The 27,016-nt window shown below is 46.7% G+C and overlaps 2 protein-coding genes across 2 annotated transcripts; both read left to right on the plus strand.

The window, feature by feature from the left end:
- Window positions 1–1,445: 1,445 nt before the first annotated feature.
- LCMT2 (leucine carboxyl methyltransferase 2) lies at window positions 1,446–20,220 on the plus strand. The gene is made up of 13 exons (XM_048293006.1): window positions 1,446–1,716; window positions 3,455–3,536; window positions 3,847–4,027; window positions 6,320–6,476; window positions 6,913–7,102; window positions 7,507–7,614; window positions 9,635–9,725; window positions 11,970–12,227; window positions 14,256–14,486; window positions 15,476–15,573; window positions 17,283–17,470; window positions 17,671–17,806; window positions 19,759–20,220. The coding sequence occupies exons 1-13, from the start codon at window positions 1,547–1,549 to the stop codon at window positions 19,924–19,926; spliced, it is 2,058 nt and encodes a 685-aa protein (XP_048148963.1). The 5' UTR covers window positions 1,446–1,546; the 3' UTR covers window positions 19,927–20,220.
- Window positions 20,221–22,174: 1,954 nt separating this feature from the next.
- Window positions 22,175–25,786, plus strand: LOC125321732. The gene is made up of 2 exons (XM_048294978.1): window positions 22,175–22,970; window positions 23,109–25,786. The coding sequence occupies exons 1-2, from the start codon at window positions 22,866–22,868 to the stop codon at window positions 23,808–23,810; spliced, it is 807 nt and encodes a 268-aa protein (XP_048150935.1). The 5' UTR covers window positions 22,175–22,865; the 3' UTR covers window positions 23,811–25,786.
- Window positions 25,787–27,016: the final 1,230 nt, after the last annotated feature.

Below are 27,016 nucleotides of genomic sequence, written 5' to 3' on the forward strand. Positions count from 1 at the left end.
CACAGACCCAAGAAGGGCTGCACACTGCCTTCTCATCCCTTACCCTGGAAATCTGACCTCCACTCCCTTCCTGGAGTGCAAATGTGGTACCTTGTACTAAGGACAGGAAAGTAACCTCCCAGCCTGCTCTGCCCCTACCCCCTCAAAACAATTTGGGTCTGTATTAAAGCCAAGATGCCCAGTTCATGTTTCAGTGTCATCTCAGAGTTTGCAGAGAAGATTGTTATGCATATAGAAACATATGACTGAAAGGACTTCCTGGGATGGCCGGAGGCACTGACCTCAGTGGCCATTCCCCAACTTGGTGCCATGCATTTTATTCCACCACAACTTTCAGGCTGCCAGTGTAATTGGAAATCCCGCAGGTTCTGAAGGGCCAGCAGGGCAGGCTAGCATTCCCTGTAAGTTTTAACCTGCAACTAAAGCAAAATATAATTTCCAGATCCCAGAACTACGACAAGATCAACAAAATGATGAACAGTTAAGAAAAGGGAACTTGAAACAAAGGGAAGCCTTCATGCCTGCAGAAGCTGAACATACATCTTGAATACAAACAGAAATACGGGAGCTCCCGTATTGTTCTGCATCCCGTGCTGTAACTGTGGTCGCTGTGCTGGCTACCTCAGAATCTGCCAGGAATCACCTGGAAGGCAACACTAATAAAATACAGGTCAGAGAAACACTTTCATGTGGTTGTTGATTAAGTAGAGCACTGGGCTGAGGACTGAGCTTTATAGTCCCACTTATAAATATACATACTGACCATTCTCTTTAAAACTGACATTCTGAGATTGTAACTTAAAGTGAAATACACTAATTTGTGGATTGCAAGATGTGTAGAGACACTGAATAGAACAGCACGTGCAACACCCATGGCATCTCACATAGCTCAGACTACCACGGCTCCTCTATAACTCCCAGTAAAAGTCCTAAAGAGCACAGAGCCCCGCACGGAGCGCTGTACGGAACAGCGCACCCCGGGACAGAGCCCTGAGCCCGCTCCCCCCGCCGGGGCCGCCGCCGCGCTCCGGGCGCTCCCGACGGGCGGCTCCTCCTCCTCCCCTCCGTGAGGCTCCCGACGGGCGGCTCCTCCTCCTCCTCCTCCTCCTCCTCCCCCCCCTCCCCTCCGTGGCGCTCCCGACGGGCGGCTGCGCTCGAGGCTCCCGCGGCGGCGCCGGCAGTGGCGGGGCAGGCCCGCGAGGGGGCGCGCGCTCCGCGCGCTCTGCGTCCGGCGCGGGGCTCCCACTTCCGGTCGGCGCGGCGTGCGCGGGATGGGCCGTCGGCACCGCGAGTGACCCCCGGGCCGTGAGTGACCCCTGAGCCGTGAGCGAACCCCGGACTGTGAGCGAATCCCGGGCCCCAAGTGCGCGGGGAACGGCCCGGGAAGCCTCGGCCCAGCTGCTTTGGAGAGCGAGGGGAAGCGGAGACTGGGACGGAGGGGGATTCGTCGGCGGCGGGCACTGCCGTCCCCTCCCCTCGGAGCCCTCTTGGCGCTGCCCGGCCCCGCCCTCCCGCGCCGGGCGCCCTGTGCACTTCTCGGGACACGATGTTGGTCGGAAGCGGCAGCGCCGTGTCATTGTCCCGGCAGATCCAGGGCACCGGCGGCAGCAGCGCCGTCAGCAAGTGCTCGGCGGCAGCGCGGGGCTACATCCAGGACCGGTTCCTGCGGCTTCTGGCGGGGCGGCGGCGGCGGCGGCGAGCGCCGCTTATCCACCGGTGAGGAGCGGGCACTGCGCCGGACCTTTCGCTGCTCCGGCTGCTGAGCCCCGGTGCCCCCGGTCCCCCGGGGGCGTGGGAGGGTATCTCGGACTGCGGGGGGCCAGGAGTGACAGGACAGGGGGAGGAATGGCTTCAAGCTGAAAGAGAGTAGGTTTAGGTTACGTATTAGGAAGGAGATCTTCCCTGTGAGGGTGGCGAGGCCGTGGCTCTCGGGTTGCCCAGAGAAGTTGTGGCTGCTTCCTCTTTGGAAGTTTCCAAGGCCAGGTTTGACGAGGCTTGGAGCAACGTGGTGCTTGGAGCACCCATGGCAGAGGGGTGGAACGAGAGTAGCTTAAGGTTCCTTCCACCACAAATCCCCATGCTCAGAGCTGTCAGTTGTGCAAGGCACAGATTCTCAAACATATTTTAAGCAAACTACGCAGAGTGGCAGAGTGGCAACGTGCAGTGCACTGTCTCACAGTCGTGTAACCTTGTTAGGCTGTTAGTATAATGTTACATGGCTTCTGGACCAAAACTGAATGCTTTGTCCTGAGTAAAATGTGCCACCAGACTGGTTCCTAACTTCAGTGTTTAATGCTGCTGAAAACTAATTAATATTTGAAAACATACTGTTAATGTAATAACATCGATAGTTTTTTCATTAATTCCCCAGAATGTTACAATTTCCATAAGGTATTTGGTGGCTCTGGGAAGCAATATGTTTTGAATCAGTGGTGTCTGACCAGGAGGACTTCTCCAGAGCTTTGTATGACACAAGCATGTTTTAATGTGTGTTTGCAGAGGGCTCTAGGCTGATGTCGTTTTGGAATTTACATAATTCGAGGTGACTAGTTTAATGCAATCCAAATGACTGTGAATTGCCAAAGGAGTTGCATTCAGGGGAAAATCAAACAGTGGTGTTCAAGCAGAAGCTTGCAGGCCTATGAAGATGAGTGTGGCTCATCAGGAAACCTGCATTGGCTTGTCACACAACATTGGCATGCCAAGCTGAATTCACAGGGAGGGTTGTGTATTGCATTTATCAACACTGTCATCAATTTTGGGACATCTTAGACTGTCAGGTGAAAACTTTGTCCCCATGAGGCATGAAGATGATAACATGCTTGTTAAAGGGGTGATAGGAGCTGGGATATAGCCAGGTGGATAGAGGATGAAACTAACTGAAAGAGAATGCCAAGAAACAAGAGGCAGCAATCCATGCCAGACTGCGGAAATGGTAAATGCTTTCCAGGAGTTAGACTGACTTAGTTCTGTTCATTCAAAAACCAAAGAACGGAATTCCTCTCCTAACTTTGCTTTTCTTCCCTTTTTTCTTCCCTTCTCGCTACATTAGCACACAGTCATTAATTCTGTTGTTGCAGCATATGATTTGGGGCAGGAACTCAGGTATCAACCATCTGCATTGTAGGGGAGCATCCTTGCTGTCTGGATTCATACATTTTCAGTCAGCAAATATTTACTTATGCAAAACAGAACAGGTCCAGCTAGGATATCTGCACATTTTGTCTGGGTTACCCATAGTCCTGATGGGTAATGTGCGCACTGAGTGCAGGAGATCTGTATTTATTAGCAAGCTCTAGAGATGACAAAATCATCTCCCAGTGCAGGTCTATAAACAGGGAGTTGTTGGGTAGAAGCTGAGAGGAAAAGATCTTTATTTTTTTTAAATGAAAGTTGCCAGTGCTGGAGAAATCGAGTCCCTGGACAGTGATTACAACTGAATTTGTTCCTACAGGGGTTATTACATCCGTGCCCGTGCTGTAGATCACTGTGTTCAGGACTTCCTGCTGAAGACACAAAGCCTACCCAGGACACAGGTGCATTTTATCTGGGGCTACTGGCATTTCCCACTAAATGTGTGTAAAGTCTTTCTGGCATCTGGGCAGTAACTCGCACTGGCATCTGTTCAGATCCATTCCCATCAGGGCACAGAAATCTGACTGTCAGTACTGTGGCTGTCCATGTGTCACTTTGGCAGAAGTATCTGGGAGGGGGCAATATCCTCTGCCTCTTGCAGGAGGTTGCCTGATTTTGTCACTCTACAGATGATATTTAATATTTTTCGCACCTAGATGCTCAAGATGCTGCTAGAGTTGAGTATAACTTTTTCTGATGCTTTCTCTGCAGATCCTATCTTTAGGTGCTGGTTTTGATTCCTTATACTTCCGTTTGAAGGATGTGGGTCTTCTGCGCCACACTGTGGTATATGAGGTAGACTTCCCAAATGTGGCATGCCAAAAAGCCACTCTGATCAAAAGAATGAAAGAGTTGTCAGCACTGGTGGGAGACACTGGAGGGGAAGGATTAGGTATGGCATTCATGGAAGATTTCTTTTGTACAAAATGTTTAGAAGAAGTAAACATAGCTTTAGCCTTAAAAAAGTTACAAATTATGGTAGGGGGACTATGAAATTGTAGATAAAAAGCACGTTCATTTTATGAAAAAGTTGAAACAAATCATTTGTAAGCATTGGGAGATAACAAGAAGCCAGGATTTGTCAGGAGCTGATTATACCAAACCAAAGTCAGGTTTTTTCTGTTACAAATTCTGAAAGGGTGTGTCCAGCTTTGAGTTCACTGGTCCAAAAACAGTGGCAAACTGTAGCATGTCCAGTGGGAGGTGATGAGGATGATGAAGTGATGGAGCAGGTGATATAGGAGGGGAGGCTGAGAGAACTGGGTTTGTTCAGCCTTATGGGGAGGAGTTTGGGAGGGAGGTGAGTCTTAACAGCAGTCTTCAGCTTACCTATTGAGAGAGGTTAGAAAAGACAGAGCCACACTTTTCTTGAAGGCATAAAACAAATAGTCAAGGGACAATGGTTGAAAGTTGCAAAAAAAAAAAAGGAAATTCTGGTGATGTATAATGAAAATGTTGGGGAGGAGGTTGCACCACATGAGTAGTTAAAAATGGGAACAGATTGCCTAGAAAGCGGATGGAATCTTCAGCCTTGGAGATAGAGCTTGACTGGACAAAGCTTTGAGCAACCTGATACAGATAATTGCCATGAGGAAGTATTTGTACAAGAGTACTTTCAAATGTCCCTTTCACCCTAAATTATACAATGATTTATGGCCTTGATGGGTAAGAGAGAAGGTTTGACTCTTAAGTATCTTGACTGTAGTAAAACATTAGTCATTCTGTTTCCTGACTTTTTTTTTGCCCTCCAAGGCAGGAGAAAATGAGCCTTGTGAAACTACTGCAGAATATTGTGCAAGCTGAATGCTAAGGGGCAAAAGGAGGAATGTAAAGTATCTGGATCACTAGAGGTTTCTCCTGCATCTGTTTTCCTCCAGGATTTCCTGTAATGCTCTAGATGATAATGCTGTAGAAGGTGAAATGTCATAAACCTGCAGGAAACATGGGGACTTGCAATAAGATGAATGAGAGTAGGAGTTTGACGTAGTACACGGATGGTCTGGAAAACATGGAATGAAATGCAGTAGGGACATATGTAAACCACAGCATTTAGATGGTATTAATCAATTTAAATACAGATGGAAGACAGCTATAGAGTGTGAGTTCCTGACTTCCAGGTCTTAGTGAGTAGCTCTTCCATGAACTTTTTCATTTTCTTCCTAAATCCATTCACATTTTTAATATTGGCAGAGACCTGTGGCAAGGAACTCTGTCCATACCAAGAATCTTCAAGTACTCAAGGGAAGGTGTCGGATAGTTGGAATTACCCTATTCCCTGTGTCCAGAGGTCAGGAAGGAATGGATGGACAAGTTAGAAGAAAGTAGAAGGGAACACTCTGATGGGCTTCTGCAAAAGGCCATTTTTTGGCTCCAGAAGTGTACTTTGAGAACAGTGTAGGTTAACTGTCCTCAGGACAGATACAGTTGTTGGGTTGCAGAGACAGAGTAGGTGATTTCTAAAGGTACTTTACAGTTTGCTTTGTTAATGATGTGGTTTTGGCTGAAAAGGTCAACAGGCCATAGCTTACCATATTCTGATGGGGTACAGAGGTATAATAATACTTACAGATCATAAACTGGAACTTATTTCTGAGGATGGTGATCTGTGAGTCAGGTCCTGGTGTTTGCCAAGAGCTAGCATGTGCAGTTTCAGGACTCAGTACCATTATACAGAAATGAAATCTGTTTAACAAACAAACAAACCAAGCCTAAGAAACCTGAGAACAGTTTTCTGATTGTGAGGGAAACCATTGAAATTATACCAAAGCAAGGGTGCTTTCTTAGCCTAAAGTGAAAGGTGTATAAATAAGAGCCCTTTAGGTTTGATTTTGAATTACAGTGGTTCTAAAAAATTCTCTTAAAGTAAATATAATAAAGTTTTCTTGTTATAGTAAGTGTAGTTCTATGAGAATTATATTATTTTTCGTAATTCTATGAGAAATCTGTAGGTGAAATTTGCATTAGGAGTAATGGAGTTTTAGATTTGCAGTTAATGGATCACATAGCACTATCCGTTCATGGGTTATTTAATGATGGGGATTTTCTTGTACCTGTTTCAGAGAAATATAGTTGATGGATGTAGCCTTGTGAGTGATTGCCTGTGGGTTTGATTTTCATGTTTGTCCCTTTTGGTCTCAGTATTGCAGCAGCACCATAGTGAGGTTGTATCATTTTTGTCTCCCAGCAGCCATTACCTTTTCTGGAGAGGATTATAAATTACTGGGAGTGGATTTATCAGAGCTGTCTGAGCTGGAGAGAACCCTGGAGGAAGCGGGACTGAACAATGAAATCCCTACCCTCTTCATCGCAGAGGTGGTGCTCACCTACATGGAGAACACCAGGTCAGCTGGGTTCTCCTCTCTTACCCAGGTGGTAAAGGGAAAACAACGAGCTTCTTTCTGAGTACATCACCTTGGGCTGGGAGATGTGTTCTCTTGAAACTAAAGCCTTGGGAATTCTGTGGAGTCCCAAATAGCTCCTTACATCATCATTATGATGATGTAATTGATGTCCACACGATAGCCTAAAAGGAAGGAAAAAAAGAAGGAAAATCTGAAATGAGCAATTTTTAAGGTTTTTGTTCTTCTCATGACCTGGATTGTGTGTGCAGATGGGGAGGAGACGTTCATGAGTGCCCAGCACAGCACTCTCATTTGTGTATTGCCACTTGTCAGAATGCCTTAATAGCACCTTTATGGTGTTGCAGGAAGATACACTGCATCTGTCCTGTGATGGGTGTGCCCTCAATTTAATTTCTTATGCACAATCTCCCAACAGGTCAGATGCCTTGATTCAGTGGGCAGCAGAGCATTTCCCTCAGGCATGCTTCCTGGTGTATGAGCAGGTGCACCCAGAGGACCCTTTTGGATGTGTCATGCAGCAGCATTTCAGCCAGCTGAACTGTGCGCTGCGCTCCCTGGCACAGTACCCTGACTGTGAGGCACAGCAGAGGCGCTTTCTGGGAAAGGTACGCACCTGCAGCTCAAGGGCATGCATGAAGCATGATTCATCTGAGGAAGATTGGAACACCAAGTGTTTGGTCAGTTATGGGCTGAAGCCTGAAGCAAACAGGGCTGAGGTACTGCCTTTTCTGGTAGCATGACTCATCATTAGAAGGTGCTTCCAATTGGCTTGCACCCTACTGTCTCATGTGGGCTTAATGGGTTCCTCTGTGACTTTTGATGCACTAAATTAAGTTTTTAAGAACTTTACAGATGAGAGATCTATTTTCACCAGTTTTTGGGCTGCTCTTGCTTTATCTAGACAGTCTTAGTGGCTTATGCAGGTGTTTAATTTAGGGTCTTTGTTTTCCTGTGGGAAGTGAGTTTCTATCTTTCCAGAGGTGATGACTTTGAGGGATTTGTCTTTTAGGGCTGGACTGACTGCAGTGTCATGGATATGAATGAGTTTTTCACCTGTTGTATTCCAGAAGATGAGCAGCAAAGAGTGCAGACTCTGGAGCCTTTTGATGAGTATGAGGTAACCCTCCTTTATTCTGAAGATCAGGGACCTGGCTTTGATATCATAAGGTATCCGCAATTTCTTATAGTTGCAATTCTGTACAGAGCTGCTGAGGCACATGTATTCATGGAGGCAGAAAGGACCTTGGATCAGCTTAGTTTACACAGAGGCCATGGGGAGCTCATGGTGAAGCAGCATGGGAAGAAGTCTCTCCTTGATCTTAGAAAAGCTGCGTGTTCCTTCCAGTCTCTCAAGGAAACAGGCTTGTCATAGCAAACTACTTGGTAGTATAAAAGAAGTTGTACATGGTAAAAGTTGGCATGGATTCAAGGGACAATTACTTTAATGAAAGAGAAGTCCATGAAGGATTACTGAATACATAAATGTACTCCTGATGTGCTGCTCCTGACTGCAGTTGGTTGAGAGCATTCCTGGGGAAAGCAAATGCACTTGTCCTGCTCTCTTCCATTTCCATAGACTACTCCATTGTTTGTCACTGTTGGATACAGGTTACTAATTTCTGATTTTTTTTTTGTCTGACTTTATACAGCCATTCCTGTATTAATGATTGAAATTCAACTATGACTCTATTCTTTGCCATTTTTATGTTAACTGCTGGCAACATTTCCAACTATTTGAAGTCTAAAAGTGAAGATAAGTGCAAGATAGTGAGTAACTTTGAGCTAAATATCCTGTGGAATACTTACTAGAAGTTTCCCGTTTGATTTTATGGTTCTCTGTTTATAATTCTAGAAATCTAATAGCTGTAGTATGAAAACAATTTAATGTGCTTGAATTTATTTTGCCAACATGGTAGGAGCTGCTCTGCTATATGAATGCAAAAGTGGTGACTGAAAGTGCTGGCAGATTTGCTAAGTGGTTTAGAAATGTCTGGTAGAATTGTTGTAGGCCATTGCTCATATAGTGAGAAGGTAAAGACTTGGTGAAGACAGAGGAGGTTAATGTGCATGAGTCCGAGCTGGAAATGTGCACAGGAGTAAACGATGTGATAACAGAGAGCTCTACAATTAGCCTCTGAGAGAAAGATTAAGTAAGGTCCAGGTCTTATTGGAAACAAGCTTGGTCAAATTAGATAAGAAATGTAAAATAGACACCCAGTGTGGAGGGAGACCAATTTTTAGAGTAATTTGCTTAGGGACTAATAGTGGATTCTTCCATTTTCAGTATTTACATTAATTTGTGGATGTCACTTTTCAAAAGATGCTTTTTACTTCTAATATGGGTTGGGGCAGTGAAGCTGATAACATGAGTTCTTGTGCCTAAATTCGTGTTTATGCTTGCTAATCACGTAGTTGGCTGAGTATATCCTAGCATGGGAATGAACACGCTCAATTCCCTAACGTCCATAAACGCCAGGGTGAACTCTCGTTGCTACTGGCTTCCTGTACGTTCCTTTTGCTTGTGCTTCTGCCTCAGAATGATTCCAAGGCCAGACTGAAAATTATGTATTATTGTCCAGCACGGACCATGTTGCACCTCTGAACATTTGTGATTTCTTTGGAATCACTTATATTCCATGAACTTTAAGAAACCTTAATCCCTCTGGTATAAAGATCTCACTCTTTTTTGTGAGCAGAACTGAGAAGCATAAAGGGAAGTTGATTCCAAAAAGAAAAACCTTCGCATGCAACATATAGTTAAGCTATGGGATGCATGTTGGACACATTAAAAGTTTTTGTGAGTTCAAAGAGCAACTGGATAGGTTCATGGATGAAAAATCCATCAAGGATTGTTCAATACAAAGACACAATACAAAACTTCTTGAAGATCCCTGGGCTGTAAATTTTTGAAAGGTGGAGTGAGCAAGGTGTTTACCCACCTGTTCTTTCTCTGATTCACCCCTCTGATTTTGACCATTGCTGGAAACAGTGCTAGGCTGGGTTGGTATTTGATTTGGTCACCCTGGCTGTTTCTGCTGTTTGCTCTTAGATTTTGAGGGGGATTGTTTTTTTGTTTGGGTCTTCCTTTCTTGGTTTGTTTGTTTGTTTATTTGTTTTTTCCTTTGGGCTTGCTACAGGAATGGCATCTGAAATGTTCTCATTACTTTGTGTTGGCTGCATCAAAGGGGATGGAACCTTCCTGGACTCCGTTGTTACCCAGTATGACAGGTACACACCAAGTAGTTTTCACAGTGTTCTTTTATCTCATGCAGGCTTCTCTGAAAGGTTTTAGGAGACATTGAAACCCTGGGAGGGGCGGATGGGGTGCTGCTGTCTGGTAGCTTTCTTCACTCCTCCACAATGGTTCTGCTGTCTAAAGCAAGGCCAGAGCTGTGGTTCTGATCACTTCCATTCTTTCAGTTTATTGAACCTCCCAGTCTGAACAGCTTGTCATTTTTTCATACATGAGCTCCTCCAGTGCATGGCTGCAATGCCAGCCTACCCTCCTGTTTTTGGGATCTCCCTTTCAAATTTATTCCTGGTTGCCTCCGTACATGGCTCTCTGAACCACTCTCTCCTTCCAGCTCCAAAAAGGTTGTTCAGTTTTCTTTACTGCCCTGTCCAGCAGACCACTCGGAAGTCTGTCATGAAGCTGTGCTTTGCTTTGTTATCCCTTGTGGGTGCAATTGTACCTGTAGTATTTAAATCTGTATGTCACTTCTTTTAGATGGGAGAAAAGTGGTACAGCTGGGGAAAAGGCAAAACCAAGATTGTGTTTCTGAGATAAAAATTATTTGGTGGCAGTAGCAGTCCAAGAAATTCCTGGTTTTGTCTGTTTGTTTCCTTTTTCAGCATAGAAAGCAGAAGGTTATTTATAACCTGTTTTATACCACTAGTCTTCAGTACATCATCTATCTATCTTCAGTACATCATCTACTATCACAGTACAGCACCACAAGTAGTTCTAGCTTCAAGAGAAAGTTGAAATCTGTGTTCTAGGGAGCAAGAAAAGCAGCTGAAAAAGGATAGGGCGGGATGGCCATTGAATCCATGTGTTGTGTCTTAGCTGCATTTGAAAATGTAGTGAAATTGAAGCTAAATGAATGCGGGTGTGGTTTAATGTACTGTGTGATTGCTGCTGGTCCTTAAGTTAAATCCTTGAAGGCTCCTAAAGGTGTAGTATCTGTCCTTAAATTAAGAAAAACAATCTGACATTTGCTTCATGGTTTTTATTACAGTGAAGACATTTGATTCGTTAGAGACAGGAATAGGGTCTTTCTGCTGCTGTCTCTGTTGTATTCAAAACTGATAGCAAAAGCCTTCAAAGTCTGGTAAATTGTCCATGCTTAGATATTTTTTACTGGGAATGCAAAATGTATGTCTCTAATAGCAATAAATGCCCCAGTTATCCTCTCAGACAGACTTGGGTTCCAGTTCAAGAGAGTGCAAGTCCTAAATCTTCCAAAGAAATCGTGGTAAGTATATTTTGTGACATGAAAAAACTCCTCCGTCTTTAAATGATCAGTCTGTAAAAAGACATTTAAGCCCAAAGAGATGAAATTTCTTACTTCATCAAATGATAAAGTAGGGTCTTGTACAAAGCAACGATCAGTACAGGAAATTTTTCTGATTATGGCATACAAAAAATGGACTGCAAGCTGCTCCTCCTGCACCTCATCATCTCTTACAACACAAGAATAAAGACCTTGATTTAAACAGAAGGTGCAGATTCCAAAGAAGGTGTGCTCCTCCTGCACCTCATCATCTCTTACAACACAAGAATAAAGACCTTGATTTAAACAGAAGGTGCAGATTCCAAACTGATTAAAAGAAAACAATGTGTACAGTGTGTAGGTGAGCCAGAGTCCTGTGCTAAAAGTTTGTTTCATGCTAAGAGATACAATATTTAGAGAGAAAATATTTAGATAACTGGAAATACTGTCCTATAGTAGGACCATTCAAATTAACAGATTATTTATCATGCTTCAGAATGTTATTTCAGTGCGTCTGTGAAGATAGGATCAAAGTCTGGCAAGAAACTTTGAAATCAGCTTCCAGGTGTTTCTCCTTTTTCTGCTGTTCTGTGTTGTTTGTGTAGCCAGATATGGTCTTAATCAGACAGGTGGTCCTTTTGAAGGTAGTGCAGTGGTTTATATCTTGCTGCAGCAGTTTAGGACACTGCAGTCTCTTGGCCAGTCTTAGGTCCACCTCATGAAAGCAGTCTCAGAATTGCCAGGAGCTGAGTGAGCAGGGTAGAAGTTACAGTTGGTAAAGTAGTAGTTTTAACCATTACATCCTGATTTCTAGGGCATTTCAGATTATCTGTGTGCACTGTCAACTTACTTCTCAGTTTTTTTCTTCTTGAAAAGATGAATGGTCATCTTGAAAAGATGGCGTGCTTAATCTCTTACTTAAAATGTAGTCCTTGGTTTGTATTTGTGCATAAGTTCTTTGGTTCTCTTTGGCTTACAGTTCCTCGTCATGCTGGTCCTGTTGGGATGGCTGGGAGTGTCCCTGCAGCAGTATGTGCAAGGCTCTCAGGAAGTCCTGGCCTGAGACGTTACGGTCACCACTCCGTTCTTATAAAACCCGGCGTGATTCTTACCACGGGAGGCTTTGGGGAGGAGAATGGACAACACTGCCGCATGAGAAATTTCCATGTGCTGAGTAAGCTTGCAGGCTACTGGAAAGCTGTCTGTGTGACACAGAATATTCCTGATAAAAGATGGGGTGAGTTCCCATACTGATGGCAAGTACAAGGTATCTTTGTGCTAAAAGTGAAGGAAAGTCTAGTGAAAAAGTGATGTCATGGCACAGTGATGCTGGCAGTCACAGAGATCTGAAGGTTCTGGTTGCTAAATGCCGGATCCTGCCCTTTGGTCACCACAGCTCCATGCAGCGCCCCAGGCTGGGGGCAGAGTGACTGGAAAGCTGGAAAAGGACCTGGGGGTTCTGTTTGACAGTGGCTGAACATGAGCCCAGGTGGGCAAGAAGGCAAATGGCCCCTGGCTGCTACCAGTCTAGTGTGGCCACAGGCCCAGGGCAGTGATTGTCCCTGTCTGCTGGGCACTGCAGAGACACCTCGAGTGCCTTGTCCAGTTCTGGGTCTCTCACAGAAAGAGGGACATTGAGGGGCTGGAGTCATAGAATCATAAAATGGTTTGGGTTGGAAGGGACTTTAAAGATCCTCTAACTCCAACCCTCTGCCATGGACAGGGACACCTTCCAGTAGACCAGGTTTATCAGAGCGTGGTGTAGAACACTTCTAGGGATGGGGCAGCCACTTCTCTGGGCAAACTGTGTCAGGGCCTCACCACCTTCACAGAGAAGAATTTGTTCCCAATATCCCATCTAACCCTGCCCTCTGGCAGTGGGAAGCCGTTCCCCTTGTCCTGTCACTCCAGGCCCTTTTCCAAAGTCCCTCTCCAGCTCTCTTGGAGCCCTTTTAGACACTGGAAGGGGCTCTGAGATCTCCCTGGAGCCTTTACTTCTCCAGGCTGACAGCCCAGACTCTCTCAGCCTGGCTCCAGAACAGAGGGGCTTCAGCCCTGTGATCAAGCTAGTAGACTGAACTTTTTTCAACAGCTCCATGTCTTTATTGTGCTGGGGGCACCAGACCTGGATGCAGAACTCCAGGTGGGGTCTCAGAAAAACAGCTTAGAGGGTGAGAATCATCTCCGTTGACGTGCTGGCCACACGTCTTTTGATGCAGCCTTGGACATGGCTGACTTTTGTGCTGTGAGCATGTACTGCTGAGTCATACTGAACTTGTCCACAAACGCCCCCAAGTCCTTCTCCCCAGAGCTGCTTTTTGATTCTCTGACCAGTCTGTATTTGTGCTGGGATTGCCTCAGTTTAGGTGCAGGACCTGGCCCTTGGTCCTGCTGAACTCCATGAGGTTGGCACAGTCCCACCTCTCCTGTCCAGATCCCTCTGGATGCCCCTCCCTTTCCCTGCAGCGCATGACCACACCAGACAGCTCCTTGTCATTGGCAAATGTGCTGGGGGTGCCCTCGATCCCACTGTCTGTGTCACCTACAAAGGTATTAAGTAGTGCTGGTCCCTCTGGAGACCTGAAGAGCAGCACTCATTACTGGTCTCCACTTGGACCCTGAGCTGGTGACTGCAGCTCTTTGAGTGAGACCATTCAGCCAATTCCTAATCCACCAAATGGTCCATCTGTCAAATCCATGTCTCTCCAGTTTAGAGACTGGTTGCTGGGTGGCATAGTGTCAAATGCTTTGTACAAGTCCAGGTAGATGAAATCTGTTGCTCTTCCCTCATCCACCACTACTGTAAGCCCATTGTAGTAGTGCTGAGGGAACTGGTGGGGGGAGGGCTCAACCTGGAGAAAAAGAGGCTCAGGAGGAAGCTTCTCACTCATTACAACTACCTGAAAGGAGTATGTAGCCAGGTGGAGGTCGGCCTTTTCTCCCAGGGGACAAAGGACAGGACAAGAGGAAATGGCTTCAAGCTATGCCAGGGGAGGTTTAGGTTGGATATTGAGAAAAATGTCTCTAAGTAAAGGGTTGTCCATGCCTGGCACAGGCTACCCAGGGTAGTGGTGAAGTCCACATCCCTGGAAGGATTTAAAAGCCATGTGAAAGTGGCACTTGGGGACATGGTGTAGTTTTGACCTTGAGAGTGCTGGAGGAATGGTTGGACTTGATAATCTTTAAGGGTTTTTTCCAACTAAAATTATTATAAATTTCTTGGAAAAAGCATCCATGTGAACCATGACATTTTGTATCTCCACAGGTGAGAGGTTGTACCATACTGTGTCTTGTCTCTCAGACACTCTGGCCCTGGTCGTAGGAGGACGAACATCCCCATCGAGCGCAGGCTTGGGAATGTTGTGGCTAAAGTTCCCCAAAACTTGTAATGCTTCAGACCCAGATGACGTTTCAGTGGAGCCTGTAAGTCTGCAGCCTGCTGCTGAAGCAGCAGCTTCACGTTGGAGACACAGCACAACTGAAATGACATTTAAAGGTAAAAAGCCTGGAAAGAGTGGAAATGGCTGTAGGTATGCAGGATCTTGCACTTGACCTTGTTGAACTTCATGAAGTTCATACTGATCACTCCTCAAGCCTGCCAGTAGGAGAGAAATTAAGAGGCTTTGAGATCTCTTCTTGACACTTGAAATATGGTAATTTTGAATTTCGCTATCTACATCCCCAGTGGCAAGTAGGATTGAAACCTGCTGTAATCTGCTGTAATCCGTTCTGGAAGACTGATTCTAGGAGATCATCTATGGCTGAAGTTTTTCATACTCGATCATGCCAGAAATAAGTTTTGCTCTCTCTGAAGGACATTTTTTTAGGGAGTAGGATCCCTAGCTCTTTATCCAGAGGTCCTTCAGAAGAAATGTTACTTTTCTAGTAGCAATTGACAAACACTCAGTAGTTATGAACGGCTCTAGAATTAGGTCCTGCAATAGCAAGCTGAAGGTTGATCCAGTAAAAGACTCTGGTTGTAAGGGGCAAAAACTTAAGCAGTGGCATTCAGGAGCTGAAAGCTAAGGTTGCCATTCCTGCAGCTGGCAAGCAACCCTCCAAGGGGAGCAGAAGGGAATTGTTAAGCAGTTGTTAGTCTAGTCTGGAGCACACTTTCCATTTGTGGAGCAGTCTTTAATTAACACTGTAGCTTCCAGTCACAATTTTATATCAAAAAAAGCAAATACTAAATGGGTAAATAAAATTTTGTTAATAAATACATTGGGTTTTGTCTTCGTCAGGCTGTATTGTTTCATCTTATTTTTGCCTTGATACTGCTTTGTAGCTGAAGAAAGTGATCAACACTGGTGTTACCTGAATCAGTGAAAGGACAGGGCATAGTGCAGTGAATGCATGTCCTTGACATCTACCCAAAGTACTGTTGCACCCTTTTTGTCAGCTTCCCTTCTATACAAACAGAAATTTTTGCTTTTGTGACATACCAGATTCTAACTTCTCTTACAACCTGGTTGTCTGTTTCCACAGGTGAGCAGTACCTGTTTGTGTATGGTGGCCGCTCTGCTCTGGAGCCTGTGCTCGGGGATTGGTATTTCCTGCACACTCCAGAACTCTCCTACACTGCGGTGAGAATGTACTCCATGGTGATTAGAGTTAGAACTGACTTCTAAACATCCAGCCTTTTATTCTTCTGTGGAGAATACAGTCTCTACAGAATAGTGGAGGTTGGAAGGGACATCTGGAGGTCATTAGTCCAGCACTCTTGCTTAAAACAGGTCTAACTAGAGCAGGTTGCTCAGTATATTGTCCAGGTGGGATTATCTCCATAGATGGAGACTCCACAATCTCTTTGGACAACCTATTCCAGTGCTTGACCACCCTGTTAGTACAATATGAGGGGGTTTTATGTTTAAGTGGATTTTTTTTCTATGTCAGTTTGTGCCCATTGCCTCTTGCCCTGTTGCTGGATGCTACTGAGAACATACTGCCTCTGTGTTCTTTCACCTCTCCCATCATGGACCTGTCCAGCTGTGTGCTGGCCATTTTTACAGAACGATACTGTTAGAGACAGTATAAAAAGCTTTGCTAAAATCAAAACCACCTCCATATCTGCTGGTTTGCCTCAGTCAACTAGATTGCTGAATGTATCATAAAAGGAAATTGAGCTAAAGAGGACTTACTCCCTTGGTTCCTTACTGGCCACCAGTCTGATGTAACCCTATTTATTATAACTCTTTGAGCCCAACCTTGTACATAGCACAGTTATAGGATGAGAGGTGCATAGTTGCAGGAGGTCACAAGCTAAACATGAGTAAGCAATATCCCACTGTTGTGGGAGGCCAACACTGTGTCTTCAGATACGTACCCAGAAATGCTATCTGGTAGACACATGAATTGCTTCTTTTATTTTCTACAATGTTCCTTATCTCAGCAGAACTACTGTAAAATACCCAAAGCTGATTACTGAAAAAGAGGTGGACAGGGTGCCATACAGCTGTATAGAGGTATGCAGCAAGAGTGACCAGGCCACATACCTCACAGGGGAAGGTTTTGAAGGACTTCTAGCTATTGAATCTGGAGAATATTCAAGATAGAAATAAATCTTCTAATATCTAAAATACTGTTGCAGAGAAGACAAAAATTGTTCTCCATTTTAACTTTGAGTAGTACAGGGAATCAACGGGACACTAAGGAAAGCTATTGATCTTGAAGCTAGCTGAGTCTGCAATAGACTGCCTAAAGAGGTGAGAAATTCTTGTCACTGCAGACTTTTGGAAACTATTATATAAACATCCATCCATCCAGGTGATAACAGATACAGTTTCATTTCTTTTAGGGGAAGGTATGGGCCAAGTGGCCTCAAAACTCTACCACTTACTTGCTGTGATATTCCTTTAATGCCTGATTGCACTTTTTTTCCTTCAGTGCTTGCACTAAAGGTTTTCTGTCTGGATTTTAGTCCGGCAGTTGAGCTTTTATCCCACTCTGTGGTTTGAACAACTGATCACCAGCTTTGCTGGTCACTGCATTAGTCTATGTGTTTGTAAACAAACTTGTAGTTCCCAGGTGTATGTCTTGAGCAGAAAGCAGCATGCAAGAATACAGATAAAGTTACCTCTAATAAATGTGTGGAAATAAACCCTCTAAAGACTGATTATATTAAATGTACTAAGGGCCAGAGATAGTGTAAATGGAAGCACTTAGCAGTCCCTAGAGGAACATATGGAGAAGGTTGGGTGTCAAAAAACTCAATCACAGAGGAAAAGGTCATTTAAAAGCCTGGACATTAAGCAGACACTTACCTTGCCAAACTTCAGCCTTGTGTTTTTTTTAGATTGCTGTTGAGGGTCCAGTCCCAGAAAGCCGCCACTCTCACAGTGCCTGCAGCTGGGAAGGAGGAGTGCTGATCGCAGGAGGTCTGGGAGCAGCTGAGCAGCCCTTGGGTTCAGTTTTCCTTCTGAGGGAGCTTGAACATGGCTTTCAGTGGCAGACAATAGAGACACACCCTCCTCTTGTCCCAAGGTAAGCAGAAGGCATTCATAGCATCATAAAACAGTTTGATTTGGAGCGACCTCTTAAGGGCCAACTGATCCAATCTTCCTGCCATGAATAGGGGCATCTTCAACTAGACCAGGTTGCTCAGAGCATTCAGCAGAGAATCTTCAGCCTGTGTCTACCAGCCTCCCTTGCTAATGGAGTTCAATCTCATTTTGAACTCATAGGTATTCACATACTGCACATGTGCATGAAGGAAAGCTTCTGCTCGTTGGTGGAGTATGGTTTCATGCATCCTCTGTGCCAGGCATCACTGTCATTGACTTAATGACTGGTCTCTGCTTGGACTATGTGGTTAATGTGGTAAGTACTGAAAGTTTTCTTTCAGGGTAAGCAGTGTCCTGTGAAGGAACGAGGTAACTTTACATAGAAGAAGGATCTAATTCCAAAGTGCTCTTACCCAGCACGGAGAACATAGCAGCATTAAGAGAGGGAGAGATGGAATGTGCAGAAGACTGGAGCACATGGAGCTGCTCTGTTTCAGACAAGGGGCACCAGAACTGAAGTGGATGCAAGCATAGTCACTTCAGGATGTCTGTGGAGGAAGGGAATAGATAAACCAGAGGCTAAGTTAGTGTTTATGGAGGTCTGTGGTATAATTTCATTGAGAACTTCTTGGTGGCAACTGCAGTGTGCTATAGCTGCTGCCTGAAATATGAGAAAAAAAAACAGCATGAAAATGCTGGAAACTCCACTGTAACATAAAAGCTTCCTGTAAGGATGATTGAACCAGATTGCTCAGAGAGGCTGTCGTGTTTCCATTATTGGAGATACTTGAAACCTGACTGGGCAAGGTACTGATAAGCCTGCTTGAGTTGAGCCTGCTTTGAACAGGGTGGTTGGACTGGATGATGCTCGGAGAACCCTTCCAACTTTTAACTATTTGGTGGCTTTCTTCTATGAATCGCTGAAGAACAGTCATACAGGTGGTGTCACACAGCAAGGTTTTGGCATACTCTGGATAAAGCTTGGTCTACGTCTCTGAGTAGCTCTCATCTCAGGTAATACTACCTGGAGTAAAAGAAAGACATGGATCTGTTGGAGTAAATCCACAGAAGGGCCACAAAGGTCATCAGAGAGCTGGAGCTGATCTCCTGTGAGGATGCACTGAGAGAGTTGGGGTTGTTCAGCCATAAGAGAGAGAGAGAGGGCTCTGCGGAGACCTTAGAGCCTCTTTCAGTACTTAAAGGGGGGCTTTTAAGAAGGGTAGGGACAGACTTTGTAGCAGGGCCTGTGTGATAGGACAAGGAGTGATGGTTTTCATCTAAAGGACAGTAGCTTCAAACTAGGTATATGGAAGGAATTTTTTATGAAGAGTATGGTGAGGCACTGCCAAAGGCTGCCGAGAGAAGCTGTGGCTGCCCCATACAGAAATGTTCAAGCCCAGGTTAGATGGGGCTTGGAGCAGTGTGGTCCAGTGGAAGTTGTCCCTGCCCATGGCAAGGGGAGTGGAGTGAGGTGGCCTTTTTTAAGGTCCTTCCATCCCAAACCATTCAGTGATTCTATAAGAACATTTCTGTTGCTTGACAAGTTTTTATTTATCTTTTATGTAAAGCAACAACATTCTTTTGATAACTGTATACATTGAACCTGTCATTGGTGAAACTGGAATTTGTGACAGGTCAGTTTTTTATAGTGGATGTGTGCATCTGGTTGACCTTGCAGCATTTTGCTGAGGGTATAAAGCATGAAACATGCTTAATTGTAGCTTAGTTTTCAATTATTGTCTGTAGCAGAAATTATAAGTGGCCTCATATCCTTTAGATAAAATAGACTGCCCTTGCTGGACAGCAGTGAGGATGGGTGCAGTGATAATGAAGTTGTATCTAAAAGAATATAACTCTCTTGTTTACATTGAATAAGCGGATACAGATTGATTGGTATCTTCCTTTGCTTATGAGCTGTTTGTTTTGACTTAACGTGAAACTCTCTAGGCTTTTGAACCTACCAGTTACATAGGTAAGCTGTGGAACTCCTTGCCACAGGCCATGAATACCAAAGATTTACATTGAATCAAAAAGTGACTGGCTACCTTCTTGGGAGGAAAAGCATTAAGATTCAGGGAGTACAAAGACATTTTCTCTCATTAAAAAAAATCACTGAACTGCAAGTTGGTGGGTGGGCGGGTATAGTAGAGCAGTACACCTCAGGGGTTACTTGTTCCTGTATTCTCTATCTGGTTTTGCCCACATTCATGGGTGGTACGGTGGACCATGTGAAGTCCTGTATGTTCAACATCTCCTTTCCTTTTTCAGGAGCATCTGGAGTGGCCATTAATGCTACATAATCATAGCAGTGTCTTTCTGCCAAATGAGAAGGAGTTGTTGGTTATTGGTGGTGGTGGAAACTGCTTCTCCTTTGGGACACACTTGAACCCAGAGCCTGTCGCGCTGAGCCTCAGCAGCATCCTGATCAGTTGCTGAGTGGGACCTAGCAGGGCTGAACCATGCTACTGTGCTGTGGGGAGACATCTATTCACTATAGGTCCAAAAGCAGCACAGTGTTTCCACAAAGGTTTTGTATCCAGAATGCGTTTGTGAAGGTGGGATCAGGAGGGACAGTTACAGCAAGGGATTCACACCTGTCTCGGTTTTGGAGACAAACCTCCAGGAGAAAACACTCCGGAATGAGTGTCCCCTCCGAAGGGAAAAGGGCCTCCCCTTTTCCTCCACCAATAAGACAAGTGGGTCACAGCAAGTGAAAATGGAAAAAAAAAACCCAAACAAACTGTTTATTAACACACACGCAAAACAGGGTAGAACAGGGTTAAAAAAAACCCAAACCCTCAAAATACAACAAATTCCCGGAGAGGGAACAGACACCCGGGCTTGGACCAGCTGGGGCCACCCCGCGGGCTCCCCGGACCAGCGAGGAGGGAAGGGAGGCAGTGAGGCAAGGGGAAGGAAAGGGAAAAAAGAACAAGAAAAAAACTCCACAGAACCTTTTCCCAGCTAGCTGGAACATAAAGGAAACCAAAAAGCAGCACAGTGCTCCCGGCACACCCCCTCCCGAGCCCTGCCGAGACCCGTGGCTCCGGCCCCGCCCCCCGGGTCCATCGTAAAGAAACAGCGTCCTTGGGCACTGAGCGGACGGGTAAGGAATAAAGCAGCTTCATAACGTCACCCCAGAACAACACCTCACTGGCCTTTGCTTTTTTACAGCTCTTTGTGTTCTGTAAATAAAGTACCTCAAAAGCAGCTGGCAGCAGTAGTCCTTAGAGGTGAAGAGCAGTGTGGTTTGGGGTTGGAATGCACCATAAAGATGATCCTGTTCCACCCCCTGCCATGGGTAGGGAAACCGCTAGATCAGGGTTCTCCAAGCCCCATCCAACCTGGCCTTGAACACTTCCAGGGATGGGGCAACAACAGCTTCTCGGGGCAACCTGTGCCGGTGCCTCACTACCCTCACAGGAAAGAATTTCTTCCCAATATCCAATCTAAACCTGTTTTGTCTCAGTGAGAAGCTGTTCTCCCTTGTCCTGTCACTCCAGGCCCTTGTAAATAGCCTCTCTCCATCTTTTTTGTTGGCTCCCTTCAAGTCCTGCAAGGCCACAGTTAGGTCACGCCAAAGCTTCTCCAGGCTGAACAATCCCAATCCTCAGCCTTTCCTCATAGCATAGTGATGCTCCATCCTTTTGATCATCTTGGGGTCTCCTCTGGACTGGCTCGAACAGCCCCACATCCTTCCTGTGCTGGGACCCCAGAGCTGGAGGCAGCACTGCAGGTTTGGTCTCACCTGAGCAGGGCAGAAGTGCAGAATTCCCCCTCCCCTGCTGCCCATACTGTTGGATCAGCCCAGCACACAGGGCCAGGGCATGTCCAGGCTCTCATTCACCAGCATCCCCAAATTCTTCTTGGCAGGGCTGTTCTTGATCTCTTCATCCCCCAGCCTGGATTGATGTAGGGGGGTGTTCCTGGTCCACATGCAGCGCAAACACTTGGTCTTGTTAAACCTCATGAGATTCCCACAGGCCCTCTTGTTGAGCTTGTCCAGGTCCCTCTGGGTGGCATTTGGTCCTTCAGGATGTGGAGCTGCTAGAATGAATCCAGAGGACCCCACAGAGATGCTCGAAGGCTGGAGCCTGTCTGATCTGGAGACAGGCTGAGAGAGCTGGAGATGTTCCAGCCTGGGGAAGAGAAGGCTCCAGGGAGACCTTAGAGCCCCTGACTTCAAGAGAGCTGGAAATGGACTTCGAACAAGGGCCTGGGGTGCCAGAACAAGGGGGAATGGCTTCCCTCTGCCAGAGGGCAAGGTTAGATGGGATATTGGGAACAGATTCTTTGCTGTGAGGGTGGTGAAGCCCTGGCACAGGTTCCCCGGAGAAGCTGTGGCTGCCCTGTCTCTGGAGGTGTTCATAGCCAGGTTGGATGGGCCTTGGAGCAACCTGGTCCAGTGGAAGGTGTCCCTGCCCATGGCAAGGTGGTGGTTGGTACTTCTAACCCAAACCAGCCTGTGATTCCATGAAAGTCTGACTGCAAATTGGTTGTTGGATGCAGAGAAATTGTTAACATTTACTTTGCTTTATTTTCTTCTCTGTTTCTTTTCTCTCATCCAGTATTTTTGGAATTTGTTTCTATTTATTAAATTATCTCACCTTATGAGTTTCTTTGTCACTTTTTTTCCTTACTGAATTGCCAGCTGGGGTTAAAACACAAGACCCTTCCCCAGCTCCATTGCCCTTCTCTAGATACAGTCCAGCACCTCAATGTCTTTATTGTTGTGTGGGACCCAAAACCGAATACAGGATTCAAGGTCTCACCTCACCAATGCCCAGCACAGGGGCATGATCACTGCCCTTGTGTCATGGAGGCTCACGAAATCGAGACAAATCATCTGTTCAAAAGAGATTCTATTTTATGAAGTAGTTAACCTCCCCCCACTCCCAGCAATTACAGATCCAACAACAACTGAAAACAAGATTCTTGATGTCAAATGAAATTGTTACGACCTGACTGACTTAAAGAATCCTGAAGGTTTCAGCAGGGCAATGTGGAATGGACAGTCATTGTGCCCAAGGCAGCAAGGGCTCTCCCTTGGGCTCCTGTGGACTCCCAGGTACCCAAAAGGGAGTTCTGACTGCCCCAGGATGACACACAGGGGGCTCTGCCTGCCCCACACTGTCACAAAGAGGGTTCTGGCTGCCCCATGATGTCACACAGGGGACTCTGCCAGGCTATAAAAGGGGCCCCACAGGAACAGACAGTGGTTGCTGGGCACAGCAGTCTGGCAGTGTCTTGGCAGACAACAGCCTCAGCCTCTGCCTCCCCACCAGGGTTGGATTCCCGTCACTGGGACACTGAAGGTCACTGGGGAACATCTTCACCAGCCTGTGCTGGTGACCTGAACTGCCAGGGACGGTGCCATGGGGTTCCTCAACATCTTCACCATGGGTGAGCTGGTGGCAATCACGATGGTGGTGCTGCAGCTCATCCTGGTCACTGCCATGCTACGGGACAAGTGTCTGTGGGTAGGCGGCCTCTGATCTGCTGTGTGGGTTGGGCTGGGCTGGGCCATGTGGGTTTGGGGTTGGTGTGGCATGCGTGGCAGGACAGTGTGAAGCATCCTGGGGAGCTCCTCTTGTCTCACCCCTCTGTGGTTCTTGCAGAGGATCCGTCAGAACTCAGAGCATCCAAGCACAGCGAGAGGCCGGCTGGAGGGGCAGAGCAACGTGGACAGGGCACAGAGATCAGCAGACACTGAGCTGCCCCATGGCAGCACCCCACGCAGTTCCATGAGCTCCAGGAGGCATTTCCCAAGGTTCATCCGAAGCTCTCGGGACTCCCAGGCGCTCTTCGAGGAGCACCGCAAGGAGCTGGAGGCACAGCTGGCCCAGTGGCGATGGGGCAGGGGGAGCACCAGGGTGGTCCATGCTGATGTGCAGGGGAAGCCAAGGCTGCTGGGGGCCAGAGAGCCTCCCCAGTGCCTTGGAGTGGAGTTGGTGAGGCCAGACATGAACAAGGTGATAGAAAAGGACAAACATAAGAACATAAGACAATGTAGCAGCAACAGCTCCATGATGCTGCAACACAGAAGATCTGTGGCAATAGCCAGGTTGCTCCCTAGACTAGTGGTGATCATGAATCCCATTGTATTGGAAAGCAGCAGCAGCAGCAGCAGCAGCTCAATGGAGCTGGAATACAGCACCAGCACTGCTGCTGGAAGGTTCCTGGGGCAGCTTACTGCCCGGCTTCAGAGACACCTGGAAGCCTTGCAGACACGCTATGTTCAGCGCCGCCGGTGCTTCTCCATCCGCTTGAAGTCTCAGTGGTGGTGGCGGTGCTGGACCCAGAAGAGAAAAAGGGTGTAGTAATCATGAGTAGTCAGAGAGGGGTAGGGGAGTAGGGAGTTTCAGGAACTGCCTGGGACAGTCCTTGGGCCTCTCCAGATCCCTCTGTAGAGCTTCCTGTCCTCTGGCATACACACATTCCCACCCAGCCTGCTGTCCTCTACAAATTGGCTGAGGGTCCCCTCCTCCAAGTCATCAGTAGAAACAGGACTGGTCTCAGTGCTGCCCAGGGGAGCCCCACTGGTGACTGGGTACCAGCTGAATCAAACTGTCCCCTACCACTCTCTGGACCTGGCCATCCAGACCCTTTTTTACAGTGAACAGTGGACCTGTCCAAGCCATGAGCAGCCAGTTTCTCCACAAGAATGCTTTGGGGAGCGGTGTCAAAGGCTTAACAAAAGCCCAGGTAAACACTGTCCCTAGCCTTTCCCTCTCCCACCAAGCAGGTCACTTTGTCATAGAAGGAAAGCTGTGGACAATCCAGGAAACTTCATTTCACCCTGCTTTAAGGATAGAATGAAGGACCCTGGGAACTACCAATCTGCCTACCAGCCTTCCCTCTGTGTCTGGGAAGATTCCCACTTTGAGATCTGCTCTTCCCCTGATTCTTACCCATAAACCCTCAACCCTTTCATCACCACTGTCAATTCCTAGACAGTCAGAACATTCCCTCATATACAGGGCTACCCCACTGCTTCTCCTTCTTTGCTGAGCCCTTCTGAAGAGTTTGTCTCCTCCCAACTCCTTGTGCAACACCAGCTGGCAGGGTGGTGTGAGGAGCAGCAAAGGCCTTGATGCTCAGCACTGATTGAAACATCCTGGGGTTATCAACAGTCTTTTCAGCACAAATCCAAACCATGGGCCCACTGGAAGAAATGAAACTCTTCCTCCCCAACTCAGCAAGTTCTCCACCCTTTATTATTACATGTTGTGTATGTCCTGCTCAGGTCCCACACCATCACAACACATCCTCACCACTCCTTTGCCCATGAAATGTCTGGGAAATGTCCATCAATCTCCAGAGCTGGGCAGCAGCTGTCCTATGGAACCCGTGAGGAGGAGGGTGATGGAAGTGGAGGACCTTGTAAAGCCAGACAGGAGAAGCAGCTCCATGGGGCTGTGCAGCACCGTCACCATTGCTCGGGGTAGAAGTGGTTCCCCAGGTCTTCTGCTTTCCCCTTTTTAAAAATGGGGGTTATATTTCCCTTTTTCCAGTCATCAGGGACTTTACCTAACTGCCACAATTTTTCAAAAAATGATGGATAACGGCTTGGCAACTTCTTCTGCCAGCTCCCGCAGGACCTGGGGATGTATCTCATCAGGTCCCATGGACTTGAGCACATTCAGGTTCCTTAGATGGTCTTGAATCTGATCCTCTCCTACAGGGGGCTCAGGGTGTTCATTCTCCCAGTCCCTGCATTTGCCTTTCTCGACTTGGGTGGTGTGGCTGGAGTACTTGCCATTGAAGACTGAGGCACGGAAGTCCTTGAGAACCTCAGTCTTCTCTTTGTGCAGGGTAGTCAGGTCTCCTGTTTCCTTCTGAAGAGGGCCCACATTATCCCTACTCTCTTGCTTGCAACATATCTATAGAAGCCCTTCCTGTTATCCTTAATATCCCTGTCCCTGCCTTCCCCTTAATCTTCACCCACAAGCTCTCAGCAGGCTCCTCGTACTTCCTGAGGCAGAGTTCCATATCCATAGAGGGCTACATCCCCTCCTCATCTCTCTAGCCTGTCTTTCCTAAAAAGCCTAAACCCTTCCATTCCAGTGCTCTAGTCATGGGAGCTATCCCACCATGTCTCTGTGGTATTCTGCTTTCCTTTTCACTTGTTGGTCATTGCCAGTGCTTGCTTTTATTTATATGAGAAAATTGCCAAGGAGTTTGGTTAAAAATGGGTGTCCCGGTTTGAAACAAATTTGGAGGAACGTCCAAAATAAATGTCCTCTGATAGAAGGCAGGTTACAGCCGCCCTCCCCCACCAGGTTCAGAAAGAATTTTCCTCAGAGGAAAGCGAAAGGAAAAAAACCTATTTATTTAACAAACACAATGCATGCATGCACGGGAAAAGAATAATGCTAAATAATAAAACCTCTCGCTGTGCAGAGAATCTGGCTAGATTTCCAAGTCCTTTGAGGGTGTGGATTTCTCCTCTGCGGAGCTGGGGTTTGGCGTGGGCCCCTCCGGGCCTCTGTGGAAAGGCCTCCCAGTGAAGTTCTGATGTTCTGGTGTTCTGAACAGTTCCAGAAGAGATTAAGAAGCCAAAGTCCCAGGACAAAAAACTAGCTAAAAAGTAAAAGGAATGTAGCTCTCTTCCCTGCTACAGAAGCGGAGCTTATCTGTGTTTTGAACACAGCACCGAAGGAAGTCCACCGGCTCTCCCCCCTCTCCCTTAAAGGTACAGAAAGGCACAGGATTCATATCTGGCATAGGGCAGACAATAGAGAATACAGCATCATACAGTCACCCCACGACAATGGCTTTCCCAAGTGTTTGGAGGAGATGAAAGAACCTGAAACTGCTTCTTCTGAAAAATCCATAAGGGTGGGATGCTGTATGAAGCTCACTGCCATAACTAGCCAGTAACTTCAACTGATATTTTAACTATTAAAAATGTGACTTTTATCATGAGTGTATGTGTGTGTAAAATACAAAAAACTGTGGATCTTTCTCCATTCTACAAACCTTTCTTCCCTCATCTACATCCTAGGAAGCCATTTGGCCCCGCCCCTCACCTCTGGCTCCAACCCTGGGTTTGTGGTCCCACCCCCTCTCACACTGCTCCCCCCTCTTCCCTCCCCCCTTGCCTCAGGGGAGCCTCCACCTCCTGATGTGCAGCGGCCTCAGGTGTCGCCAGTGAGGATGAGGAGGGGGCAGACGCTGCTGGTGGGGGATCAGTGGGTCACCTGGGCGCACCTGTTGCAAAGAGCTGCCGGAGGGAGGTGGCCGAGGGCGTGATTCCAGGGAGTCTCTTAAGGAGTCTCAAGGACTGATGGTGAGAGCATCTCACAGGGGCTGGGGAGTACCTGCAGCATTGCTCAAAGAAGCTGTTTATCTGAGGTCAGTACATGCTTTGATCAGTGCAGGGCCTTCCCCTCAAGAAATGCATGAGCCAAGCCCAGCAAGGTAGAGGAAAAGACACAAGTTCAGCTTAGAGAACTGCACAGGTGAAATCCTATGGATGTGCCTGGAGCATGGCCCTCCCCAGCAGCTTTTCTTACAGTTAAAT

Source organism: Corvus hawaiiensis, chromosome 2, assembly GCF_020740725.1.
Source record: "Corvus hawaiiensis isolate bCorHaw1 chromosome 2, bCorHaw1.pri.cur, whole genome shotgun sequence".
Classification (NCBI taxonomy): Eukaryota; Metazoa; Chordata; class Aves; order Passeriformes; family Corvidae; genus Corvus; species Corvus hawaiiensis.